Source organism: Lepisosteus platostomus, chromosome 1 (genome assembly GCF_059453375.1).
Source record: "Lepisosteus platostomus isolate fLepPlt1 chromosome 1, fLepPlt1.hap1, whole genome shotgun sequence".
Classification (NCBI taxonomy): Eukaryota; Metazoa; Chordata; class Actinopteri; order Semionotiformes; family Lepisosteidae; genus Lepisosteus; species Lepisosteus platostomus.
This window is the reverse complement of record NC_142611.1, coordinates 39047992-39075150: the sequence shown is the minus strand read 5'-3', so window position 1 is coordinate 39075150 and position 27159 is coordinate 39047992. Positions and strand designations below refer to the sequence as shown.

The window sequence follows — 27159 nt, the reverse complement described above, 5'->3', positions numbered from 1 at the left end:
CTACTAAGCAGAACATTTTAAATTAGCACAGTCTTTGTATAATATTGCCTTGCAACCAGGACTAGGAATTTACTTGAATGTTTAATATAGATAGGAAAAATAGAATTCATCCCAGAAAAGACCTGATTTTTTTTTACATCTGTTAGGTAACACTGCAGCAATGAAGTACATTATTGAGAAAACAATTTATTCAGTTTTAGATTATAATTCATAGTGACATAAAATGATTTTAGGGAAATTAAAAACCGTTCCTTGCTGATCAAAGTAAAATTCAGTAAAAATGCAGTAAAAACGTTTCTTACAATTACCTTTTAAAAGTACCTGGTTTGCATAGTGCATGAAAAGAAGATACTACTATACCTATTTGTATTATAAAACTGTATTATAAAAACCGTGAAACTGTAAATATTATTAACATTAACATCCATATTTTCACAGCACATTTTAGTTGACTGCATACTTAGGGAAAAGTTTCATTAAAATTGTCAACTTAATTTCTGTGAATATATGGCAAGTGTATGAAGCAAGTAGAGAAGACTACTTTCAACATTTAATCATTTGGATTTTTTTAAGAATGCAACATTTAATAAGTAAATGCAAATTATTTCCTGGGTTTTGAAGACTGGAAATACTGTAGGTATCTGTGGAATAACAGTGGAATTCACCCAGTGTAATTTTCCTTATAGTAAAGAATGAAATTTAAACTAGGTTTCTTAAGAAATGGTAGAATTTGAATCCCTCAGTATAATCCAGTAACACATTTGATGAATATTAACAGAAGTGTGTTCCATCCTTCTGTCAATCCAAACCGTATTTTAAATTAAAAGTAAAATTGCACTACACATACTATAAATGCGAAATACACATACATTGAACTGTGATTTTGAAGTGCTATACATGATGTGAAATGTGGACTGAATTTAATTTTTAACATAGCTGTTCAAAGAAGGCAATTGTGCAGAAAGTGGTCTTCATTCTCTTTAAAATTGTTTATTCTCTGCTTCTTAATGGTTCAAAAGATAGAGATATAATTCATGTGTAATTACTTACATAAGGCTCTCTCAGGTTTCCTGTTCCATTGCACAATTCACATTTTATAACAGTCCAGCAATCAAATGTTATTATCCTACAGAGATTTCTTCTTTAAGCATAAGTCAAGCAATTTCATAGTTACTGAGGTAGTGTTTCTTTTTATTGTCATTCTTTACAGGTGAAAGGACTTTCAAATGTGATCAGTGTGATGCTACTTTTAAAAGGAAGGACACTTTAAATGTTCATATCCAGGTTGTGCACGATGGCCATAAGAAGTATAAGTGTGATTTGTGTGAAAAAGCTTTTGTGACTCCCTCTGTTCTGAAGAGCCACAAGAAGGTGAGTTGCCTTATTTAAGAATGAGTGATTGTCTTCGTAGTTACTTTAAGGTTTTTTTCTGGACAGCTGGTACTAAATAAAGGTTGGTACACTCACACTCTTTACAAACAATTAGCTCAGCAATTCAGAGGGAAGGGTTGTGAGGCTTTTTAGTGTGTTGAAATTATAACAAAATTATTTTAAAATACTGTATAATTAAATAAGTACATTAAGATCTATATAAAGTAATCTTTCAGATTTTGCTTAAATGTAATATTTATTATAGGTAACATTTTCAAATTGTAAATCTTCAATTTTGATTTTACGTGAATTTATGTAAAAGAAAACTTGTGTGACTTTATTATTCTTAAGTAAAACCTGAAACCTGTTTAAAAGTGACTGATTAGATAGATGATAAGATGTATGTGTGTCAAGTGACACAGTGGTTAGCATTGCTGCCTCACAGCACTGGGGCCCTGGGTTCAATTCTTGGGGTCCTATCTGAGTAGAGCTTGTATGTTCTTCCCATGTTTGTGTGGAGTTTCTCTAGGTGCTTCATTTTCCTCCCACAGTCCAAAGACATACTGGTAGGTTAATTCTCTTCTGGCAAAATTGTTCCTAGGATAAGTTTGTGTCTGTACCCTGCAGTGGATGTGTTCCCTACAGTGTCTACCCTGCCTTGCGAATGTTGCTTGCAAGGATAGCCTATGTCCCTCAATCCCTGTATTGGATACAGCAGCTAGAAAATGGATGGATGTGTGTCCATAATTTTTACCTTCTATGCTTCGATGTTTGGCTGTATCTAATTATTCCTTTTCATTCATCTTACATAAAGAAACAGTTAACAAATTCATGGAGAGTTTAGAGATTAGTGAATGCTATTGTATGAACACAATTTCCTTCTATTTCAAATAAGATTTAAACATTTTGCTTTAAAAAGGAATTCAAAACAAGTAAAATATCTCATCATAGTTTATATGAATCCATTGTTGTCTTGTGTAATTATAGGTATGGTTGAAACTGGTTCCTGTCTTGGCACTTAACAAAACAAATTGCTTAAATACTGTTTTGTGAGCTTCAACAAAGACTAGTACCTTAAGTGAATGCACAATAATGTACTGTGAGTGTTATGTAAAAATTAGATCTGTAGATGAAGAAATAAAAGGGTGGAATAGTGGTGCAGTGGTTCAATTCTTGAGGTGCTGTCTGCGTAGAGTTTGTATGATCTCCCCATGTTTATGTGGGTTCCCTCCAGGTGCTCTGGTTTCCTCCCACAGTCCAAAAAACATACTGGTTGTTTAATTAGCTTCTGGGAAAATTGGCCCTGGTGTGAGTGTAAGAGTGACTGTATTTGTGTCGTGTGTGTGTCCCTGCCATGGACTGGCATCCCGCTTAGGGTCCTGTCCTGTCCCACCTTGTGCCCCTTGTGTGCTGGGATAGCTCTGGCTACCCTGTGACCCCAAACTGGATGTAGTGGCTAGAAAATTGAAGGATGGATAATAATAATGTAGTATGGCAGGTTTTATTTAATTTCTCTTGCCTTTTTAATGAAATCTGTTTCCAGCCTTTCTGATGCATTTTATTCAAAGTATTTTCTGTGAATTATATTTAAGCATGTGTGAAACAGACGTTATTTTATCACTTTCCAACACCCAAGATGATGACTGAGTAATTCCAGATACATATATTATTCTCTTTCTAAAGTTTTGTATTTGGGAAGTTTTTATGTTATTATTTGATTAGAAGAGCTTAACAAGACATTTTCAAGTGTTATGTACTGCGTTTATATAGTACTTTGTCTCATGTGTCAGCATGGTATGGATGAGTTTCAATTGTAGTTTTCCAGTATAGCAGACACATAACATTCTTCAGAACAAAGTATATCCTTTAATGGTGTTAAAATGAACGAGTGATTTAGCTTTCATTTTTACAACCATTAAAAAAAGAAAAAGTAATAAACTACAGCTGCTTAACATGTGTATTGTTTTCAAATACTCATGTAACAGAACACCCAGTGGTGGTTATGAATGAAGGAATATCTTCATGGGGCAGTATTTCTGTATTGTTGTAATATAAAGTATTAAACTGTCACTTAACATTTATAAATAAGTTTTAAATGTTCATGCTGGGGAATTTATGATCATCAACATGTCACTTCCCAAATGTAAATTAAATGTTACTCATACTCATTATTACAGTACAGGGAAGATTTATCTATCTTACACAAGTTCTAACCATGGTCTTTTTTAGTTCTGTCTATAACAAACTCCAAAGACCACTAGATACAAAAATGCATCTACTGCAGGGAGGTACTGTAGGTGATTAGAATTTACATTCCCTCTGGGTTTAAATACGTCTCAGTTTTATACTAAAATGCATTTGGTGGTCTCCACTTAGAAGCCAGTGGGTGTTTGGAGTGTGGCCAAAAACCACCACAGTATTTGGGAATCGCTGCTGAGGGCTAAATGCTTTACAAGTTAAAGATTAAAATGATCCTCAATACTTTTGTACTTTTGTCAGATATTACAGTAGAAGTAAGTTTTCATACTAGTTTTCATACTAAAACCATGGTTTACTCAATGACGTTTTAGACATGTAACCTATATTTCTACTGAGAGAAGTTGTTGACTCTGAACTACTTTCAACAGTCTGCCTTTTCTAAGATCCTCTTACCTTCCATGCCAGTTGAAACTGGCATGGAACTTAAGCGAATACCCATATGTTCTTGCCATTAGTTTTTAAATAACAGAAGTGTTCTTAATATATAATAATGAAAAAATTACTTTGTCATTTTGTATTGCTTTATACACATACAGTACATTCAAAATGTTTTTGTATTGTAGCTACAAATATAAATGCTGTAAAGTTTATCTGAAAGCATTTTAGAATCACCATATGAGAGGAACCTTGAGATAATTAAATGAATGTCAGTAGCCTATTTTTAACCACATATGGTATTAATTTATAATTTTAAACTCATTTCCTCATTCACTATAGTGTAATTATAGAAATAATAGATCTCATTTACTTCCATTCATCAGAAATACCTACTGCAAGCAGTTCCTATTATTTTTATGCATTTTTTTTACTTATACATCAGATTGATATTAAACCACTTTCTCATCTACAGTGTTTATTTTTTGCATTAAAACGTGGAATTCAGATCTGTGTGTTCCATCTATTGTTCAGACACTTCTGCTTCATGCACGGTTCAGCCTCCATTATAAGATCACAAAACTACTCAAATATTACAAAACTAACACATTGTGTATTTCTGTTGAAATCTGTGAATTTAATGTGATCACCAGCAAACAACATTATTTACATCAAAGTTAATACATTCTTAACCAATAGAATGAAAAAGTCAGTGACAAAATGTACATGGGATTTATCTGTTAGACATATTTAATTTAAATTTTAAGTTAGCATTTGTTTTAAAATGTACACCAGTACATACAGTGCATATGTTGTGATAATAAAAATGAATATTATTTCTATTTGTTCACATAACAGTTACAGTAAAAGAGATCCTGGCAAGGCAAAAGCCTTTTTTTTCTGTGCATTGGTCATAAATTTCCTGTCTGCACCAGAGCTGCTCACTGCTGAAAAGGCCCCAACATCTTGAGTCTGAAGAGGCTTTTACAGCTGGCTATGCCAATCTCCCATTCAGTGAGAGCTCTGGACTCCGCTCCCTTGTGGTCACTTTCTTCTAAACTAAAGTGACTTCTCTTTTGGACCAGCAGACAGCTAAATGCATTACTGTATCTGCTGAATAACTTTTTTTATTGGAGTCTATGCCTAATCAAAGCTTGGAGTATTAATTACATTAAGACACTTTCTATGTCACTAGTGTGTTATGTAGGAAGTTCTTAGAAGAGGAGGATTATAAAAGAAAACAGAACTCACACTTCAAGGGTTCTGTGCTGAAAAAGAACAATTTTCTTATGCAGCTGAAGTAGACAACAAATTACTTTAGATGTAATCCTGGAGATAATCATTTCTCAAGACAATACTTGATGGATCTGTGGCAGTGTTTTTTGAGCTGCTTTCAGAGACACAAAGAGGCAAGGATATGATTGTACATGGAATGGGTTGCTGTATAATTGCCTATTTTGTGTGGCAGTCGAAAGAAATATAATACTATAAGTACCTGAGCAAAGTGAAAGTGTACCCTAATGAAAAATGTGTAGGATGAAAGTGCTTAATCTGTTTCAAATGCATTGTCTTTATGTTTATTTAATATGACTAATCTTCTCTTTCTTCACAATATTGCTTTCATTACATTACAGACACACACTGGGGAAAAAGAAAAAATTTGCCCCTACTGCGGCCAGAAGTTTGCAAGTAATGGAACCTTGCGAGTGCACATAAGGAGTCATACAGGTAAATGATATTTCTAGTGTTTCTTTGAGCCAACTGTTTTAGGAATTATGGGCTGCCCTTCTACTGTCATAGTTATATATATTATATATACTGTAGTAAACACAACAAGCTAAAATTAAAACAAGGTGCCACATGAGGTTTATTAAATGCTTGTTCTTTCAGACATTTTGTGTAACAAAAAACATAACATCCATTGGTTCAACACAAAACTGTGTTCTTTAAATCCAAAATATTCCCATTATCATTTTTGTGAGCAAAGTATATAACCTATATTACAAAATAATAAAATAATTTTATTGTAACAAAATGAAATGAATTTGTGTTAATGGTGAGTAATAGAATAGTTTTTGTACTACAGCAGGTATGTCTTTATTTTGTAAAAAGCTGTGGAATGACTCTCCAAAGAGTTAAGATAGATTATATACACCTGTACTTATTTATATGAATGTTCGTTTAATGGAAATTGAATACATTTCGATTAACAAAAGCCAACTTCTGAACTATGAAGGAGTGATACCAAGAACAAATTGTGTGTTGGGTACTGTACAGAACTGTACTTAGGTATGATTAATAATGTCTAACTAGGTAAGCAGTTATTTTTAGTACTAAAAACACAAACCACAGTATGAATGTTAGTTATTGTTTCTTTTGTCATTTTTGGTGAAAAATGTAGACGTATGGGTGACATTTTTGGGGTCCAGAACAGATTGTAATTTTTCCCCATAAGAAATAATGGAAAATAATTTTTCGTTTGCTATACGAAAGGGTTTCTGGGAACAAATTATGTTCATAAAAGGAGGTACAGGTGTATTTATATATAGTGTATATATTTATTTTATTATTGTTTGTGTGCTGAACCTCAAGGGTATGGGTGGTACTTCCATTCCCTGTCAGGTGGAACAGGAGCAATTGCAAAATGTTACAAAAATGAAATCTCAAACCAAGTAGATGTTTTTCTAGCAGAGAAGGATGTGTGAGTCTTGAAAGCATCAGAAGGGTCTGTGTACTGGAAGAGAGCCAGGCAGTCTCATAGACCAGTAAGTGCTAGTTGTATATTGCCTGAGTTGACTTTACTTGCATCCAGAGACAAGCGTGAGCACAGTGATTTACCAGAATGTAGTATTATGTAGCTAAGACACAAATCCTTGTGGATTACGTTTTAGCCAGCTTGCTACTGATTTATTTTCCACTGAGACTACTGTTATTTCTAAATCAGTCTAACAAAGTACGGGAATTTCTGCTGTCACTTTTGTTGTTTTCACTATTGGAAATAGTTATTTTAGAGTACCTGGAAGAGTTCCTGCAGATACAGTATCTGACTTGGAGTGCAAAGATGTAATGTGCTTTTTTGGTTACTTGAGCAAACATTTTGATTGTCAAGAGTAAAGAAAACATAAAAGCAAAAATGAGTCTGCAGATTGGTGTTCTATGAAGCTTACACCTGACAGTGTCACTAGTGAAAAGAAAAAAAATGACAGATGGTGAAGTATACAGCAGAAAAATAATGTAGCTGAAAATATGATAGAAAATAAAATAGTGAAGAAACACCAGAATAAGAGGAAAATTATTTTATGGTATCTACAACTAAGATGTTCATTACTTATCACACACTAAGAGAGCAAGTCTATATGGAAATGAACATTTTATAATGCCATAAACTTTGAAGTAGGAATCCAATGAGGACATTAGATCTCATAAATAAATATCCACTTAATAATCAAAGTAAAGAAATAATATTGAATTAGACATGCCTAAATCATATGCCATCATATGAACAGTGCATGTTTCTTGCATTTTAGGCATGTGGTAAGGGATTTTAATTACTTTTTGTTTTCATTTTTTTGTGTTTGTGTAATACAGCATAAGAAGTTTATTTTCTCATTTTACTTTCCTCCAGTTAATTATCTGAGAATTATATTTGTTACAAGTTGCAATCCAAAATAACACTGATTGGAAATGTGACTTACAAATACGACTGCAGCTCAGCAGTTGGTAATTTTCATTTTAATAGAACAAAGACTGGTACACATGCCAGCTTTGGGTCCCACACCCTGTTTTCTCTTTGAAACTCACGATTTAGTGCATGACACTCGCTATGTAAATTCTTAGTGACTGTGTAAATAAATATAAATTTAAAAAGTTTGTGTCGGGATGTGAAATAGCATTATTGTCAGAATTATTGTCATCCCTCTGTACTTTAATAACTTTCACATTTCTTTTATTTTTGTGCTTTCACTAATGTGGGATGATTCTGTCTTGACTTGTGTATGGTGCATTTCTAAGAATGCCCCTTTACGCAGTTCCTGGTGTGTTTTTTTTCTATTGATAAGGGAATGGGCAAAGAACATAAAGAGGCATTTAAACTGGCACAATAAAAAGGCTGTTTAATGAACATCCACTCTCAATAATGCACATTGCTGCAGCTTCCATGTCTCAGCAGACAACCTTTGTGACTGAGCCAGTTCCTTGTTGGGCTTTGTTTGGCCGCGTGGGAGCCTTCAAGATTTCTGGTTTCAGAGAACATCAGAAGAAAACTAAAAATAAAGTAACTTTAAAACTTTCTTCAGCTGTTGAATTTCTGATAAAGTTGAATTTTAGATGTGAAAACAACTCGACATATACCAGCTGTAGAGAATCGGTTCCCTATTTTTTCATTAAGTATTCCAGCATTGAATACTTAAAATATTTGTGAAAAAAATCTAAGATATAACATGGTATTGTCCTTCATCTTTTATCAAATGTGGAAGTTTAAGTGAGCGAGACTGTTAAAATAAAACAAAATAAAAAAATAGGATATTCTTCTTTATGTTCCAAAAATGCAAAGTATGTCACTAATTTACAAGGAAAAACATTTTTTAGTTATCTTCTCAAGGAACTGATACCAAATGCTGCATCAAATGCAGATGAACTCAGATTTGACACTAAGCTGTAGAATGTGTCGTTTTCAGAATGATAGATCAAGTACTTTGCAGTCCTGACCTACATTACAGCCTGATAGATGTTGAATGTCTGCAGATTAATTTACAGTAATATTAAAACCCATTGCATTTCGGCTTCATTATTATTATAAAATGTAACATCTTTATCATAATAATGTATTATAGAATACTTGAGGTAGTGGTTTAATTTTATATTCTAGTCCTAAGTAAGTTTCTAATTCTCCTTTATTACATAGTCACAAAAAATATATTTTCAAATCTTTCTCCTTGCTAGGAGTCTTTTCTAGTCTAATACCCCTGAATTGTGTTTACATTTGTTCCCGGCACTTTTTATTCTGCATCAGAATTTTAGTACTGTAGATGTCACAATTTGCATTTTATTTTAAATTATTTGCAGGCAAGTTTCTTGCTGTAGATCAGCATTTGTGTAAAAAAAAAGAGATAGATATAAATATATTTACTTAAAGATAAGTATTTTTCCAGGGATTCAGTAATAACTGACATATGGTCCCACCCCCTACAGACCTTATACCCCTCTCATTTTGCCTTTATCTGGAAATGCAGGAATATTAATGAGGCCTAACAATAGCTAGTATTAGCAGTGTGTTTGAATTGGTTTGGGGTGAGTGAAGGTGCATGTGCAGGCAACAGAGATGGTGAGACCTCGGTCTGGTGTGCTGCTCTGTAATCCATCATCCACACTAACAAACCAGCAGAGACAGAGATTATGTTCTGGAGCTCTCTCAGAACACTGCAAGTCTTTTCAGGGCTATATCCTGTCAACCCCGACTTCTGGGGGTCACTGGGATTGAAGTTTAATTTGGTTTAAATTTTCCTGCTAATGCGGGGAGCGCTCCACTTGATTGTGAATCGCAAACACATATACTGTGAACTGCTCCCTTTAAACCCAGACAAACTAATATCTTCATACAAAACAGATTCCCTGTAGTAAAAAATAACTAAGTAAAATCAAATCGAAGTTGCATACATTCAGAGTTTACCCAAAGTTTATATCGGTGGACCATTTTAACCACCTAACACCTAAAGCTGTTCAACCAAATTGCCTATTATAATGTAATGTTGTATTGTTTTCCACCACAGATTTTTTAATAGGATTTTTAGAGTCATTTTATTTTCTGTAAGAATGTACTGTATTACCTTAGGTGCACACTGTAACTGCACAAATAATGGACTTGTTTAACTTTTTTCCTTTTAATCTTTACATAATATGGCAAAACTACTTTTTAAATACAGACAGTTCATATTACTATTATTATCAGCTTTATTTCAAATATACTAAAGGTAGCAGAGCTGTGACTCTTGCCTGCTGCAGCTACAAAAATCCCATCTTTACCCATCTTTCTGGAAGAAATGTTTGCACCCACCCACAACAAATTGAAAGAATAATGTGTAATCCTTATTTCCTTAATGCTTTACTTTAAGGCAATCTTGATCTTACAGATTTATGTATTTTTCTCAGGAAGGAAATATATAAACAAGGATTCTGAAAGCAGAAACCCTTGCTTTAAAAGCAGTTCAGCTCATCAAAAGTACACAAATAAGTAAAAACCCCACACTGCTAATACATGGCAGACACCTCTGTATAAACAAAATCTGTTGGTTTCGGAATGCAGGGGGATGGGTGAGACCAAGTAGCTTGGTTTTGATACCTCAAAGGAAAAGAGAAAAGAACACTTGAAACAAGCATGATGCAAGATGCCCTTGCAGCCTTTACTGGCTGTAAATCTTTTGTTGATATCTGGCACCTTTTAGGAGTTTAGCTTGCATCTTAAAAACAGCTCTTTTCTAAAACAGTTCACAGAATGTTAAACTTTGAAGAGTTTTGAAAGAATAGAGATTATTAATGATATAATGGTACAGAGGTTATAGACATTTTAGAAGTTAATTCATTTGTTTTGCTTTTAAATGTGTGGGATTATAATATATACTTTTGAGAGCTGAATTTAGAAGGCCTAACATTTCTATTTTCTTGTTTTGGAATATATTCAGAAAAAAATATTGCATGTATGCATTTATTCTTATTTATATAAAAAGGTGATGATAATTACTCCCATAGTATATTGGTACATAACTATGGGCAAAAAAATGACAAATTACAGATAATAAAGTAGAGTTCACAGTCACTGCATCACATACAGCATGACGTGGGTTCTGGGACTGTCTGAAATAACAAAAAAGGAAATTTTGTTTTAATTCAGTAGCAATCAGTATCTGAAAGATCTTAAATCTTTTTGTAAATGCAATATTGTAAAAATATCTCTCAAACAAAGAAAAATTACATTCAGTGCTATATACTTAAACTATAAATGTGCATAACCATGCTTGTGAAGTTTTATTTGCCTGGACTGAAACAGTTAAATTGGTTTCTGTGATATGTGTTGTACCCAGCAAACAGATGGTGATGTGAGAACTATGTGGGATTAGAAGAAAACAAAAGCAAGCCCCTATTTCCTACAAGCATTCATCTTTACTAGCTTCTCTGCCAATGGAAGGCTTTGATTTTAGTGAAGCGTAAGAAACATTGCATGCATAAATCTCAAAGTCGTTATAGTAGATACCTCAATTAAATTGTCTGTTTACCTAAGGTGATTGGTATCAATGATTTACTTGTAGAACAATATTCCCACTGTGATCCCGAATTGATAGCTGGATATGAAATTAATTACAATCTTTTACATTTCTGTATGAAATACATGAAAAATTAGCTACACAGTCATGTTTTTTATTAAGCGTATCAACAGTCTTTCTATAGTGCCCTACAACATTTGGTTGATGTGTCTCTGGCAAGCAAGGTTATAAATTAGAATTTTATCTTTTCTAAAAAAATATTTTGCAAAGATTACAGGAATATAGTAACATCCAGATTCCCACTAAAACATTTTTTTAGTTTTAAACACTTGTTTATGTTAAATAGTCTGTTAAGGAGTATGTGCTACATACTTTTAATATTAAGGATTCCTTGTTTTATTCAACTGTACCCATCTCAAAGCGTATTTTGATCCATCCTAAGGTAGATAGCTTTTTAAATGAAGTCGTGGGCTTTTGGTTTTTCAGTATAATTGCACAAAGATGATGGTATGGTTGAAGTGCATGACTGCAGGCTGGTTTATGATATCTGAATGAAAACCTACAGTATTCTTGATTTTCAGAAATTACAGTTGCCATCTCTATTTAAATTATTTGTGTAAAAATTGCTTACATGTAGAGTCCCTTACAGGTAGAGCTGGTCATATAATATAACTTTTAAAGTAGTAAAATTATTACAAACCATTACATTCTTTTCATTTAAAAAACAAAAATGTGGGGATGTTTAGAAAATTGGGATTACTTCAATATGATTTGGCCATGGGAGCACAGAGAGCATAGATATAACCAAAACTGCTCCTTGGGTTTCTGTTCTAGAGCCTATTTTTTTTATAAATCGTACTGGTTGATATGATTATATCCTATATAGACAGTATGATGTTATTTATGTGTTATTTATGTTTCATAGTATTTTAAAATATTAAGATGTACTGGCTTGGAAATACTTCATATTCTTGTCTAGGTGGAACATTGGTTTGAAGGACAAAGATTTGAATTGATGATACGCAGGATTTTAAGTGCAGAATCAAACTACAAAATCATAAATTGGCTTTTTACTTCAGCCTAAAATATTTTTGTCAAGAGCAGAGTGAAAAGAAACTGATCTATTTTATGCAGGTAATTGATTATGACACAGAAATACACCATTGTTTTTACCTGGTGTTTCTGGAAAATTCATACCGTGTGTCACAGTGCTTTAACCTGCATAATGAATTCAAGCAGTGGTAAAAACCTATTCACCTTTATCCTTAATGTCATAATGGATTGAATTTGCTAAAAGAACTTCACTGACACTTTTCTCTTTCAGGTGATGCAGAGGGTAAAACAGATTAATTCAGACAATAAAGTTCCAAGATCGTTAAAGAAGTTAGGCTATTGATATTAGTATAATTTGAATTTTGATATTGTGGTGTATGAGTTGATGTTTCATGGTTTAGATTTTTGCTGCCTTCTTTTGACAAGGCTTTTTGTAAAAAGGATATTAATTCTGAAAATGTCTTGTTAAAGGGGCTGCATGATGGCAAATTAGTCTTCAGCATTGCTGCCTTGCAGGGCTGGGGGCCTAGGTTCAATTCCAGGGATGCTATCTGCATGGAGTTTTTATGTTCTCCCTGTGTTCCTATGGGTGCACTGGTTTTCTCCCAGTGACTCCCAGATGGATGGATGTCTTGTTAAAATGAAACCCATAAAATTAATGGACATAATGTTCTACAATAATCAGTACATGCCCTGTTAGACCTTGTTTTCATGGAGTGCACCACCAGAAAACACCAGCACTAATGTTGCTAAATTAGATAAATGGAATACATGACTAAATATTTACCAGGATGCCCTGAGACAGGCCTTTAAAACATTCAGTCCTTAAACTGAAAGAATTTAATATGAAAATTCAGACTTTGAATTTGGCCAATATGATAATGTCAAAACTTTAAACAGCAAATAAGTTTGATGCTGACAAAGAGATGTTCCCAGCATGATTAAAGAGACATTCTGTTGTGGAATGACAGAATTAAAGAATAAGATTATTAGTAATAATACACATATCCAGCATACAAAATATACAGCTATTCCAATAGTGTTTGATATAAGTGTGGCGTCCTACAATTTTAGATAATGTCCAAGCTCTTTTTGTTTCTTTTCCTTGTGTGCATACCCAAGTATACCACCAGAAGATTTGATAGTATGATAGTTGTAATGTTGGGAGCAAAAACAAAATAAAAAAACACTTCAAAAAGTAGACCAAAGCTTAGAAAGGTTTATTTTATCCAACAATAAATAATGTTCAATCTGTCATTTGATTGTGGTACACTTGAATTTTGCTACAACTGTCTGTTTCTATGGACAAGTATTTTGTTCTCATTTTCTTGGTTCTTTTCTTGCAGTTCTTCATGTCTCTTTTGATTTTAGTGTCTGTTTTAAATATCCAAACAAGTATACTGTGGTTTCACAGATAACAGTATTGTTACAAATGGGGCTTATGAAATTAGTGAAAATCAGGCATTGATGGAGTGGTTTAGTTTAGTCAACAAGTGACATAATAATTCATAACTCCCAACTTGTAAGTGATTTCTCTAGAATATACCTGAGTGGCTGGTTTAATTAGAGGCACGTTAATTCTATGTTCTCTGACACAGCTTTGGTGAGAGGAGTAATATGTATGAAACTCTTAATGCCTACAGAGGCCTGCACCCTAAGGAGGAAAGACGTTTCTAACCGAGGTATCTTTTAACCAGGAAACCCAAATTCCCAAGAAACACAGAATAGCAAGATCTCTCTAGCAAGGTTTAAATACTTAGCTCCAGTCAGGTTTTGTTTTGATGATTATGAAGTAGCAGCTCTATTCTGGTGCAAGCTTTAAGTCCCAACTCCTCCAGACTCTTGTCTCTCCTCTTCCTTGTTTTTCCTTCTTTCTTCCTGTTCCCTCTGTGTTCTTAATGTGATCTTATAATGTGTGTTTCTGAACTGCTCATTGACAATCATTAACCCACAACTTACATAGGTATACCAATGTAAACTTTACAATGGTTTCTGATCAAGGGACCCCCACAACTTAACAAACATCCTCCCTGCCATGAAGCTAGAAGTGCTTACTCTGCCAAGTGTCACATAGTTTATCTAAAATCTAAGAGACACTTCTCAGTCATCTAAAGCTGTAACAGTATTTTAAGTATCCAATGATGTGCCATTTTGCTGAATTACAAATGATGTATACACATTTTTTAAGTTCACAGTTAAATCAAACCTTTAATGGGAAGACGTTAAATGTCAGCAAAAGCAACAAACTGTGTATAATAATTAAAATAATGTATTTTGCTACAGACTATTACTTGATGTAAGAAGTGTGAAAAATGTTTTTGTGCTATACCCAGGGTCGGCAATGGTTATGGGCTTAATGAATTTTTCTTCTTTACAAGACAGTGTTGTAATTAATCAAATCCAAGTTGGCTTTATTCAACTCCTCGTTTTGGACTTTATAGACAACTAAATCAGATTGTGAGTGAACACTTGTTCCCATGCAGTGTTTGTAGTGACATTAATATTACTACATGATGAGCTAGATATGGGATCCTGCCATCTATTGATATTTTAGTAGCTGTTTGAATACTCTATTTTATTTTAACTATGTACTGTATATATCATTTTGCAGAAGACTTAACATAAGGTTAAAGCAAGAGATGGGCACATGATAATAGACCACAGTTTTTTTTTTGGGGGGGGAAACCCAACCAACATGACTTTCACAGATATGGTAACATGAATGATAAACAAAAGGATCATTAACAATTGGTTCATAGCTGAAACATCTATAGACAGCCCGTGATAGCCAGGTTATAGAAGACAGGACAAAGCATGGCTGAATGTATCAATCTGTTCATCATATTAGAAAAAGAAACAATTTTAAAAAGAAACTAGTTTAATTTGTATACAAAAATTAGCAAGTTAGAGGAAAGCCATATTGAACAGGTGTGACTTCAGTTTGATCTGAGCAACTAGGAGTCTATACTAGAGTGAGAGTATAACATTGTTTAAGGTTGAAACCCTGTTATTTTATCCTATTATCTCTTATCACATATGAGTAGAATTTATCTGCCAATAAGAAGGAATAATTAGCACCATCGTTGTAGAGGGCGCAGTACATCAGGTGAACCATCTTAAGGGTAATTGTGAAACCTAATAGGCCACTATTGAAAAAGACCCAGAAAGAGCCAGATGTGGAATGATGAATGCTTCATGGAACCAGTTTGAATTTTTCTTACTCACAATTGTACAATTTTAAAGCATTTGGTATTGTGCATTAGGAGTCCAATAGGTTCAATTAACTGTTTTGATGGACTGTTTATGTAGGACCAGTAAACTAAATTACATTCTTGGAATTATCTTGAGACTTAAAATCTATGTTTCTGCAGGAAAAATAAATGTACTGCACAGTGCTGTCATCAGGAATAATCTTAATATCTCATTTTAATTGGTCTGTGTCTCTGCTTGTCATGTATAAATTATACGAACACTGATTTATATGTACACTGTTTGGAATGAGGACATTGAGTAAATATTTTAAAAAATGATTTAGGATGTGTCAAATAAAAATAAAACCACATTGGGAAATCCTGGCATGCCTATATCTGTTAAAAGAATTCATAATAGTTAAAAATACACGTTTCATATTTGGCAAACGGTTTACCTTTAAGATACCCATAGTAAATGTTTACATTATACTGTATATGCATTATGTAAATTATTTTAATAAATACCTGGGTAAAATGTTTTTTTTGTGTATATATATGGAAAAATGAAGACACATTTGTTTCTGCTGTAGTTCTTTTTAATATTAAACAGATTTCATATGAGAATGATCTGAATGAAGTAGTGTGTTTAAAATAAAAATCATACAATGGAGCAGAAATTACATGGAATTTCATCTGTTTTTGGTAGTCTTCTGTGAACTAAAAAAACTTGCAGAGAAGAAAGCAATTTGTAAAACAGTTTGACCTGTCATGAGGCAATCCACAGTAGAAATATCATTCAGGTATTATGTGGCTGCTGTATGGTTTCAGATTTTATGAAAGCCTATATTCAGGCGTAGGCAACATTTATGAGAAAATGAGTAATGTGGTACAATCCACCAATCAAAGGAAAATATGACACGTTTATTCATTGAAGGAAAGTTGCTGTGGGAGAAGTTCAGCAAGGATTTGTGGATGAGTTGTAATTTATTCGCTGGACATTGGTATTTTAACATAGTTGTTTCCAGAACATTGTTCAGTCATGTCTGATATTGATTTCCTACTGCTCATTGCTGAGTGTCTTTCTAAAATAGGATCTAATTTTTAATTAGCATTTGTGAACCCCACAGGGCATGGACTTCCAGTTTGTCCCCATGGTAAAAATTCCCAGCTGTGTTTGATTGGGCAGGAATGCTTTGCTGTGCCAGAAGAATCAAACTGAAAATCTTTTGAACTACTGCCCAGAGCCCAAACCACTAAGCTACTCGTATCATGTTTTGTAAGCCATTATTAACAGCTACTTAAAACTTATTTTTGTCCATTCAAGTTTAGTGTGCAGTTGTTTTGTTTTCATCAACCATATGCCACCTGAATCTGGCTAGCACACGTATTAAAACGGATTTCCCTGAGTTGTTAAAAAAAGCTATATAGAAACTTGTTCATTCACTCTCAGCTGGATGAATTTATGTGTATGAGGGATTAAAAGGAAAACTTTAATGGGTATAAATAAATCACAAAAAGTTTAAGTTGCAATGAAAAGGTCGAGCACAAGTTTTTAGATATTGCAAATGCTGATCAAAGGCATTGGATTATCGAGGATAACAGATCAATATCAGATTACTTCACCAGCCTCCATTGGCATCTGCTGAAAGCTGTTAAAGGCAAATTCATCACAATTCAAGGAGGCTGTAATTAATTTCTGATGGACAGTGGTAATATTTTTCAGGCTAGTTCTGACTACAAACACTTTGTAATATGAACGTTCGGCATTATTTGGACTGCATTCATCCATCTGTTTGGCAGCCTTCAAACAACATACCTTTAAAGTAGGGCTGATCTTGAAAACATAAAAGTGTCAAATGGATCAATTAGCAGATTCAGCACCAGTGGCTTCTGGAGCCTTCGTGGTGATGGCAAGAATTAAGGACAGTAGGGTCAAAGAAGATGGTGTATGGTTTCAACAGATGTTAAGTTAGTTAGGTTTGAGTAGGATCTGTGATAAGTATTTGTACTTATTTTGCACTTGCAATAAGTTAAATGAAAAATAGATTTTATTGCTTTTATGTTATTTGTGATTGTGATGGGTATTTCCATTTTTATTTTATTTTTTCACTTGTCCTTTGCAGAAAATCTGGCTTCATTTGGAACAAAACTAAAAGTATACCTTTATGTGATGATTGGAGTTAATTACTTGACAAATAACAAAATGATATTAACTCTTCACTTCTTTAACTGAAGGATCAGGAAAAGTATATCTTCCTACTTGTCTTTCAGAGATTATGTGCCCATTGTTCCTCTGTTGCAGACTCAGGAACGCCAACATTCATTTTCAACTGTTAGTGGTGTTTACATTGAGAGTGTATCCAAGCCACATCATAAACACATGGTGAAATACTGCACCATCCACAGTGTAATAACGTGTTATCCAGTGCTCTTAAAATGGTTAACCTGATACCTCAGTTGTTTCTTAAAAGCTAGGTTTAGTGAAATTAGTACTGTATCTGGATATCTGCATCACCTGTTAGTCAGCAAATGTAATAGAAAACATGCTTTATTAAATTGACTTGTGCAATAGTATTCATTTTATCCATTTTTGCTTTGCATGAGTGTTACAAAGTGCACAGAGGACATCATTCAGAAGTTTTAGCTAGTGAAAACTGAATGAATTCCAGAATAAAACCCTTCATCTTCAAGTCGGAGCCTCCATTCCGGCATCAGGCTGTTTTTGCAAGTTTGAGTGGTCCTGGTTACACCGTCTATGATTATGGAAATAATCCTCAGTAGTTGTTCTATAGCAGCTGTCATTCTACCACTGACATAGCTTTTTTGTATTCTGTGCATTTTGTGTTGTTTCAAAACAAAACAAAAAACATTAATAATTAGACTCAAATGCCACTCATATATTATATTATAATATGAAACAATTTATTTACAATTGTTGTAACAGTTCTTTCAAATATAAAAAATAAAAATGTAGTTATAATTATAAAATGAATTTGGCAATGAAGAAGAAATATTTTACTGAAGAAGTCTGCACTCTGAAAGCTTCTTGTGTTTTTGATGTAGTATGATGTATTTTGTAAACTGCTGTAACAATTGTAGTAATAAACAAAAATAATTTCTTTACATATCAGTTAGAAATTGCCATTCTCCTGGGAAACTGACAATATGTTAGAATTTAACCCAGATACTAGTTTAGAGCAAAATGTTTAGGAATACTATCAGAATGATTTAGTATCTTAGAGATGTTTTTACATAAGGTCAGAATATATATCTCCATCTGTGCACCACACACTATTTTAAGTATGTTTAGAGATGAGATAATGTCGTGTTATTCAGGATATTTTTCCCTTGCAGATGGGATTTTTTATTTCAGTATGTTGTCACTCGATGATTCATGTGGGAACTGTGGGAAGCTATGGGAACTAGCTAAAGTTCCGCACTTACAAGTGTAATAATTAAAAATTGCTTACACTTATATAACGCTTTTCTGGACACTCCACTCAAAGCGCTTTACAGGTAATGGGGACTCCTCTCCACCACCACCAATGTGCAGCATCCACCTGAATGCTGCGACGGCAGCCATAGTGCGCCAGAACACTCACCACACATCAGCTCTCAGTGAAGAGGAGAACAGAGTAATTATGCCAATTCATAGATGGAGATTATATGGAGGCCATGATTGGTAAAGGCCAATGGAAAATTTGGCCAGGACTCTGGGGTAACACCCTTACTCTTTTTGAGAAATGCCCTATTTTTCTTAATGACCACAGAGAGTCAGTACCTCGGTTTTATGTCTCTAATAGTAAATACAGAGAGCAGCTGATCCAGAGTGATTAAAATATATATCTATCGCTGAAGGAATGCTTCTAAATGTGACATTTAGAGAGCATAATCATTTAATTAAGTTAATGTGACCATTTTGAGTGAGAAGGTACAGAACTTATCAATTTGTAATATCTAGTTTAAAATGCATAAGAATGTTATGGACAATTTTATTTAAAAAGATGTATTTATTAGCATGACATAGATGCCTTATTAGGTGAATTTTGTTGCAAATTTTAAAAGGTAGGGTAGGTAGGGTTCCATGTCATCAAAAGATTTTTCTGCATCCAGTGAATTTGAACTTAGGGGAGATGTCCAGTTGAAGGTGTGTGTTATTATATATTGAAACTGTGCTTTAAAAAAATGAGTCAGACCATATTACCACTAACACCCGTCCATCCATTTTCTAATCTGCTTTATCCAAGACAGGATCACAGGAGGAGCAGGAGCCTAACCTGGCAGAGAAAAAGGTGTAATGAAGAATACACCCTAGACAGGACACCAGTCCATCACAGGGACACACACACACATGCAAATTCACACACTAACACCAGAGCAAATTTTCCCAGAAGCCAATTAACCTACAGTAAAAGCATATCTTTGGACTGTGGGGAAGAAGCACCTGAAGGAATCCTGGGGCACCTGAAGGAAACCCACACAAACACAGAGAGAACATACAATCCGTGAAGATAGTGCACTACATATTGAACCCAAGGCCCCTGCTGCATGGCAGCAATGCTAACCATTGCATAGCCATGCCGCCCAATACATTTAACAATCAACACAAATTGAAAACAACTATTTAACAGACTTAGACTGTAAACTCTGGTATATTACCTAAAATAGAGTTTTAGCACAAACATATGCAATGTAATGTACAAAACATTGTCAGTGAAGGCTTAGGTGAATTCTCGGTCATCAGGCATTTCAACAGTGTGGTATTCAATTACTTTTATTGAGGGAGAATGGATAGGTTATTTTTAAAGAAAGACAAAACACTGAAAACACTATACAGGATAAAGAAAGAGTCTCTCTGTAAAATGTCTCATAATTATATTTGTATCATCCATACAGACAGCATTGTAGTTCACTGTAGTATTGATTAGACAGACAGCAATCTAGTTCATTGGTCATACTGATAAAGCTCTTTGAATTTGAAAACAGTAACAGTCTGCAGGTCCCATTGGATATGTTCAGTATATGTAGACTAATAAATAAATCTTTAAAATTGGCATCACCATTTAAAAATAAATGAAGTATATGTGGTTAAGCCCAAATCGACACGACAGATTTTCTTGAGAAGGTAAACGTTAAATGATTTTGTGTTTGCAAAATGTCTCTGCATCTTCAGGGAAATTGAACAGCATCTGTCTACCTCCAAAGAAAACACAACACCAGGCATTTTAAAGTAGTAGCCCAAACATTTTTCCATATTTATAGAGTCTCCATTTGTCGGACTTAAACACAGCTCGTCATCTGGCTAGACTGAAACTGAGGTCAGGGTATATGAAAATTTTATGACCCACAAACATAAATGCTCACTGTTTCCTGAGCACGCACAGAATTAGCTTCATAGTGTGGTAGTGGTGTAGGCTAGGCTGAAGTGACACATCTCTCGCTGACATCACTACATGTCATGTCAAAAGTCTACATGTGACCTCACTGTTTTTCTAAGATGGAGAAGACCATTCCTAGCCAATGCCCTGGCAGCACTTTGGTCCTCTTTGCCGTGAAATAAGTTCATATTGAAAATCCAAATGTCTCCCTTTGAATAAAGAAAAATCTGCATTTCTATAACATCATGCCTGAACCAATTTGTTTAAAAGAGAGCACATAATAGATATTGGATTGTTTTGTTAGTGAATAAATATGGCATAAAGTTTTGGATTGTTTTCATGAAAAGTTGGTATAGCAAAGATACCTGATGGTTACAAACGTAAAAAGGAAATACAGAATGTTCTACACATTGAATCCGTTTGGTAAAAGCTTTTTCTTTATTTGTTCAGCTTTACGATGGCAAGAAGACATATTGGGCTTAGCACCATGAAGTACATCATGACACTACTTGCCATTTTGTCTCCTATGTTCCAGTCATTGTTTTTGTAGGATACTGGAGTGGGGGGTTGTGCTGCCAGTCTTAAGACAGATACAGTCTATCCTAAATTAAAACCAGACTCATTTTACCTCTGCCATGTACAACTACGAGTATTCTCCTAAAATGTACTGACATTAGAGTAAAGTTTTGCATCTATTTTGGCTGTGGTCTGCACTGCAAAAAAACCTAGTGTGGTGAAAGTAGAAAAAACACCCTGTATATTATGATTAATAACATACGTGGAATGTGCATTCTTTTATGTATGCAATTTGGTAAAGAAATAACTTAGGAAACCAGGAAAGTCATCTTATAATTGTACTAAGAGAATATAGTAGAATTATAATTGTAGCAAACAAGTTATCCAGCATACCACAGTCAAGGTAAAAAAGATCAATGAAGACAGTAAAAAAATCTGTATAAATAAACTGAGCTGCAGTCATGGAGGCATGTTTTCATGCTGCAATTTGCACCTTATTAATATCAAGATTTATTAAATTCATTTGTGAGCTCATTGGACTCTTGTTTAAATCTTTTCATGGAGCTAATTTATTTACCAATCTGCTGTTGTGTTCCCGAAGGGATTTTTTTCCTGCCAAGTATCCTTGTTAAATTACCTCTGGTATGAGGAAAATGATAGAATACATTAATGCAATTCTTTTTTTCTCATATTTCCTACTAGTCTTTAGTTAGTTTTCAAGTGGAGTTGTACTGCTTTCTTAACGTCCCCATTTTACAAGTCCCCTTTAAGTATTCAAGAAGCAGAAAATAGTTTGTGTCAGATCTTCTGCTTAGTCATTTAATTTGTTTATAGTGTTTCAAAACAGATGATATGTATGGCAAGTGCATTTCTGTCAGTGGTTGCTCCAGGGAGAGAACATTTTCAAACATTGATTATTGGGTTTAAAATACCATGAAGATCAAGATTATAGGGTAATCAAGTGTGTATAAAAATAATTGTGTTAAACAGAAATAATTTTGAAAAAAATTAAATATCCACAAAATGCAGAAGAGAAAAGACTTACAGGAACCTTTTACATTACAGTGTTCTTAAATTGCAGTAGATAAAGAAGTTTGTCCTGGTCCGGATCACTTAGCAACACATATTCTAGTAACATTTGGAGCCTGTTTGTAATTTAGTAGTTTTGTATCACTATTTTATTAAAATTGAAATAATTAGGTAAAAAATATTAGCATTTTCAATTTAAACAATGATGTGTTTAAATCATTAAATCATTTAGTAGGATTTTTGAATTGCTTCATTTTGGTACATGACGTTTCCCATTGCTGAAGTCAGATGTGTAAATAAACATTACAGTTTAAATTCTTTAACTAATGTATATGCAAAGCAAAAACTAAATATAGTAAGGTTTTGAGCTTTCTTTAGGTGCTTTTCGAAATCAAATGAGGATATGTTGCATTTACCTTATACCCAAAACTATGTACATTCCCATGAATCTTTCTTCAAATAACATAACACATACAGTACAGTAGGTACTTTTTCAGAATATATAGACATTTTCTTCAGTTGTGTTTTTGGTGAATCTTACCTGTAGACTTGAGGGGTTGACTGAATAATTATTCATTTAGAATCAGCAAAAATAATATAAGAAGTCCATGTTTATAGTTTTAGAATCAGCAAAAAAATAAAATAAGAAGTCTACATTTATAGTTTTAAAGGATTCTGTGACAACTTGTCATTTCCCCCTACTGTTGATCTGGTAGATACAGTCTTCCAAACTGCATGTTTTTCTTTTGATGTCTTGCATTGTACTTCAAACGATTCAAGACGTGACAGCAGTAGCTTAAATGCAATCAACCTCTCCAGGCACAGGCCTCAAGGAAGTGCTTCTAGAATTTCGTTGCAAAGCAACTTACAATTTGGGGAAAAAAATCAATGCTTAATCTGCAGTAACCTTCCTTCCTGGAATTCAACAAGACAGGAGAAGTAATACAAAGTACATACTGTACAAGGTAAAATCAGAAGCACTTGCATCAGACACTTGGAGTTTTTTAATTGTATAACGATCTACAATAGGAAAATGTTGCTAGAAATTTTAATAATTGTAAGACTTTTTTTAATGTTCTTTGCAATAAACGTAAACAAAATAGATCTTAAAAATAGTTTGTTAGTAATATAATAAGTGTGAAGGGGATGTCACTACCTACATGAAATTAAGAAATGCCATTACTTTCATCTTATATTTTGTTGTTATCATATATTACATAAATGTACTGTAGCAGATTAACCTCAGAATGCAATATTTTTCCAAGTCTATGTAACAATATGTAATATGTTGAAACTGTGGACTAAGTAATGAACTATATATATTTAATTATATATATATACTGTATATGTTGGGAACATACTGATAAAATGTTTAAGATTCAATAAGTAATCGAAATATGGTCGAAAAAGTAAATTTCCGTTAAAGTACATGACATATTTTATAAATATTCTAAATAGTGTATAACATTACATCTAACTAATGTTGACCATCAAATCCCAGAACCGTGTACTGTATATGTTTACAGTTGTAAAGGATGGTACCAGTTGTACCACCTTTGTGTCCACTGTATGATTATCTCAGATCTTTATGGAGAACCTAACATCTGTCCGTTCCCAGTAATATAAAGATATTTATAAATATAAATGTATAGATTTCTGATACAATTAAAACATTTTCATACAATTTATTTTCGGTAGTTTCAGAAAATTAATCCTGTTTGCAAATCAATCTTTTAATATAATCAATGGGAAAAAATATATATTTTTAATAAGTGTATGCTATCTTTGAACATCGTCTCAGCTGTCAGGCAAAGTCCATCAGATAGTCTGAGTCTGAGGTAAAGTTGGCTGTCAGATAAAGATTCATCATAGCAAATTCAAGGAACATTTCAGTCATTTGTAGCCAGTCTTGTTTATTTACAGCTCAGACTTGTATGGAACCATATCTTAGCAGGTAAGACTTCAAACAGTGAAAATGTAGAACTTTGATCCAGCTCTGCATGTGACCAAAGCATAAACTTTTTCTTCATGCTTATAATTTCTGAAAGCTGTGATCTTGCTGTTTGAACTAAAGATTAACACTAGACCAGAATTTTTCTAGCCTTTTAAGGCAGCCTTAGTGAGATACCTTGATATGCCAAGACAGCAGGTTTTTTTTTTCTGTGAGCTCTTTTGCCGTCCTCTGATGCTTATCTTGTGTGCAGGTGAGCGCCCCTACCAGTGCCCCTACTGTGACAAAGCTTTCAGCAAGAATGACGGCTTAAAGATGCACATTCGGACACACACAAGGGTAAGCATCACCTTCTTTCATTTATACCAGTTCTTTTCCAGCAAGCTGTATTAGATGATTCTGGTGTGTTCAATGTGATTTATTTTATGTTAACAATGTTAAACACTAGGTTTAACTTTACTCCACATTTGTAAAGACATGGCTGTATTGCCACACAAAATGTATATTTCTTGTCACAGCATGCTAAGTATGTTTACCTTAAATGCTATCTATATTATGTATAATATCCTGAAAACAGATTACGTTTGTTGGTCTTGAATTTAGAGTTACCTTGTTTGGCTTTAGAAAACAGCTCAGGAATTTCCATGCCTGGAGCTCTGTTGTGTTCCAAGTACTATATGGGATGACTTGTATTCCATACCGTAACATACCCTCATTGAAATTTCTCATTTCAAAACAATGGTATTTGAAAAGCTGGTTAGTTACAGAAATGTTTATAGAAATACAAAAAAATCTAGAATGTTGTTCTTTCCAGCGAATAAAATACAGAACATGCTTGGTGATAAAAAAAAAATCCAGTGTCAGAGTCAGAGGAAGCCATGATTTCATCAATCATATTGTAATCTTCATTAGTGTAAAGGCAGAGGGTGGCAGTATACATTATAATGATGTACTATTTTTAGTTTTTCTGGTGAAGAATTCCTTCCATTCCCTTCACTATTCTGAGAACATTGTGCCTTATCAGAGCGGTGAATAAAGAGTGAGAGTGATAACTGAAGCTCCTACTGTCTCAACTGAGAGATGGTCTTACTTTAGAAGAAAATAAACAGGTAACCCTAAAATAAACAGTGGGGAAATGAAAAATAAAACATCCCTGATTTTCAGCATTGCAAGCATAAGTGTCACTCTGGGTCTCTTTCACGGTCCCTGGGCCCAGATCATTAGCTGCCTTTAGCTTACATTCTTTCATTAGCTGTCTGCTTGCTGGTGAGTCTTTCATTCTGCTGGTTCACTATTCATATCCCATTGCTCCTAACACCTTCAGTTCTCCACCAATGTGTGCCTCTTAATATCCCATATCTATCAATGAGTTGGTTACTCAGCTTTGGCTGCCGCCATGGCAAACAGAAAATAGAGGGAAAAATAGTTTTTTTTTCTAACAAAAGCCCCCTTTACTCTGCTCAATTTTTCCACTTTTTTATGTTTATATTTAGAAAAGACAGAAGTTACTGGGTAAACAGATTAAACAGAACACACATTTGATTTGTTGTTAACCCACACTAATAATACATCCACAAGAATGCTGTACTGTGATTACCTGCATCTTCTAAGATGTATCTACCATGTAATGTATATATTGCATTTGCACAGCCTTTTGGATAATTTTTTGGAAGTAACAGCTTGCTTGAAGTACAGTATGTTACTTTTAATCCAATGTGTAATGTTGTACATTATCTAGATGCATAGTGCAAATCAGTGCAAATGGTATAATTGAACAGTCATATTTTATGTTACAGCATTTGTTATGTAATTTTGCCATTTTCCACTTCTAATTTTAGAAAAGAGATTGGAGGAAAATAAAAGGTATTCCTCCTGCTCATTTTGCATGTAATGTAATGTAATGAGGAAGACATGAAGTAAACATATACTGTAGCTAGGATTAGAATGAAAATTTTTCTTTTCCTTTCAAATCATACTTGTCACACCTATAATTTAGACATAATGTACCGACACGAAAGCCAAGAATATTACATTTAAACTGTATTTATGGGCACACTGGAAGTCACGAAATTTAATGCCTTTTCCTGAGTTTTTTTTTAATGTACAGACAATATACAATACAAAAACCTTTGCTGAAAATACCTAAATCATACCATACCTAAATCATAATCATATAATAATACTTATATTAATCTGTAACTGAAGCAAACTGATTCTTGTCTGCACATTAACGAAGGGAATAAATGATTTCATTAAACTAAAGGAAGCACTAGCAATTTTTGTTGTAGTCTTGTAAGAGAACCAATGAAAGTATTTATATGGTCTATAGGAAATAATTTGAAAGCAAACTGCTTAGTTTGTATAATTTAAAATAATTGAAATTAAAAACCCTACAACACCCTGGTTCCATAAGTATGCACACCCCCACCCCAACTAATACTTTGTGGAAGGACCTTTTGCATTTATTACAGAAGTAAGTCTTTGTGAATAAGTCTCTATCAACTCTGCACACCTGGACTTTGCAATTATATTCCACTCTTCCTTGCAAAAAAGTTCAAGCTCCTTCAATTGCCAGGGGATCTCCTGTGCAGAGCCCTCTTTAAGTTATTCCACAGGTTTTCTATGGGATTGAGGTCTGGGCTCTGACTGGACCATTCCAAGATTTTGATCTTCCTTTTCTGAAGCCATTCCTTGGTTGACTTGGATGTGTGCTTTGGGTCGTTATCAAATTCCTCTTCATTTTCAGCTTTCTGACAGAGGCCAGCAGGTTTTATGCCAAA

At 33.8% G+C, this 27159-nt stretch overlaps 1 protein-coding gene across 2 annotated transcripts in view; it reads left to right on the top strand.

Moving 5' to 3' along the window:
- Window positions 1–27159, top strand: part of prdm5 (PR domain containing 5) — a 79270-nt gene that overhangs the window by 32643 nt on the left and 19468 nt on the right. For both annotated transcript variants that reach the window (XM_088628149.1, XM_088628156.1), the window contains 3 exons: window positions 1211–1371; window positions 5640–5733; window positions 24633–24718. In XM_088628149.1, the coding sequence (XP_088484275.1) occupies window positions 1211–1371; window positions 5640–5733; window positions 24633–24718 (341 nt within the window). The remainder of the gene's footprint in view (window positions 1–1210; window positions 1372–5639; window positions 5734–24632; window positions 24719–27159) is intronic.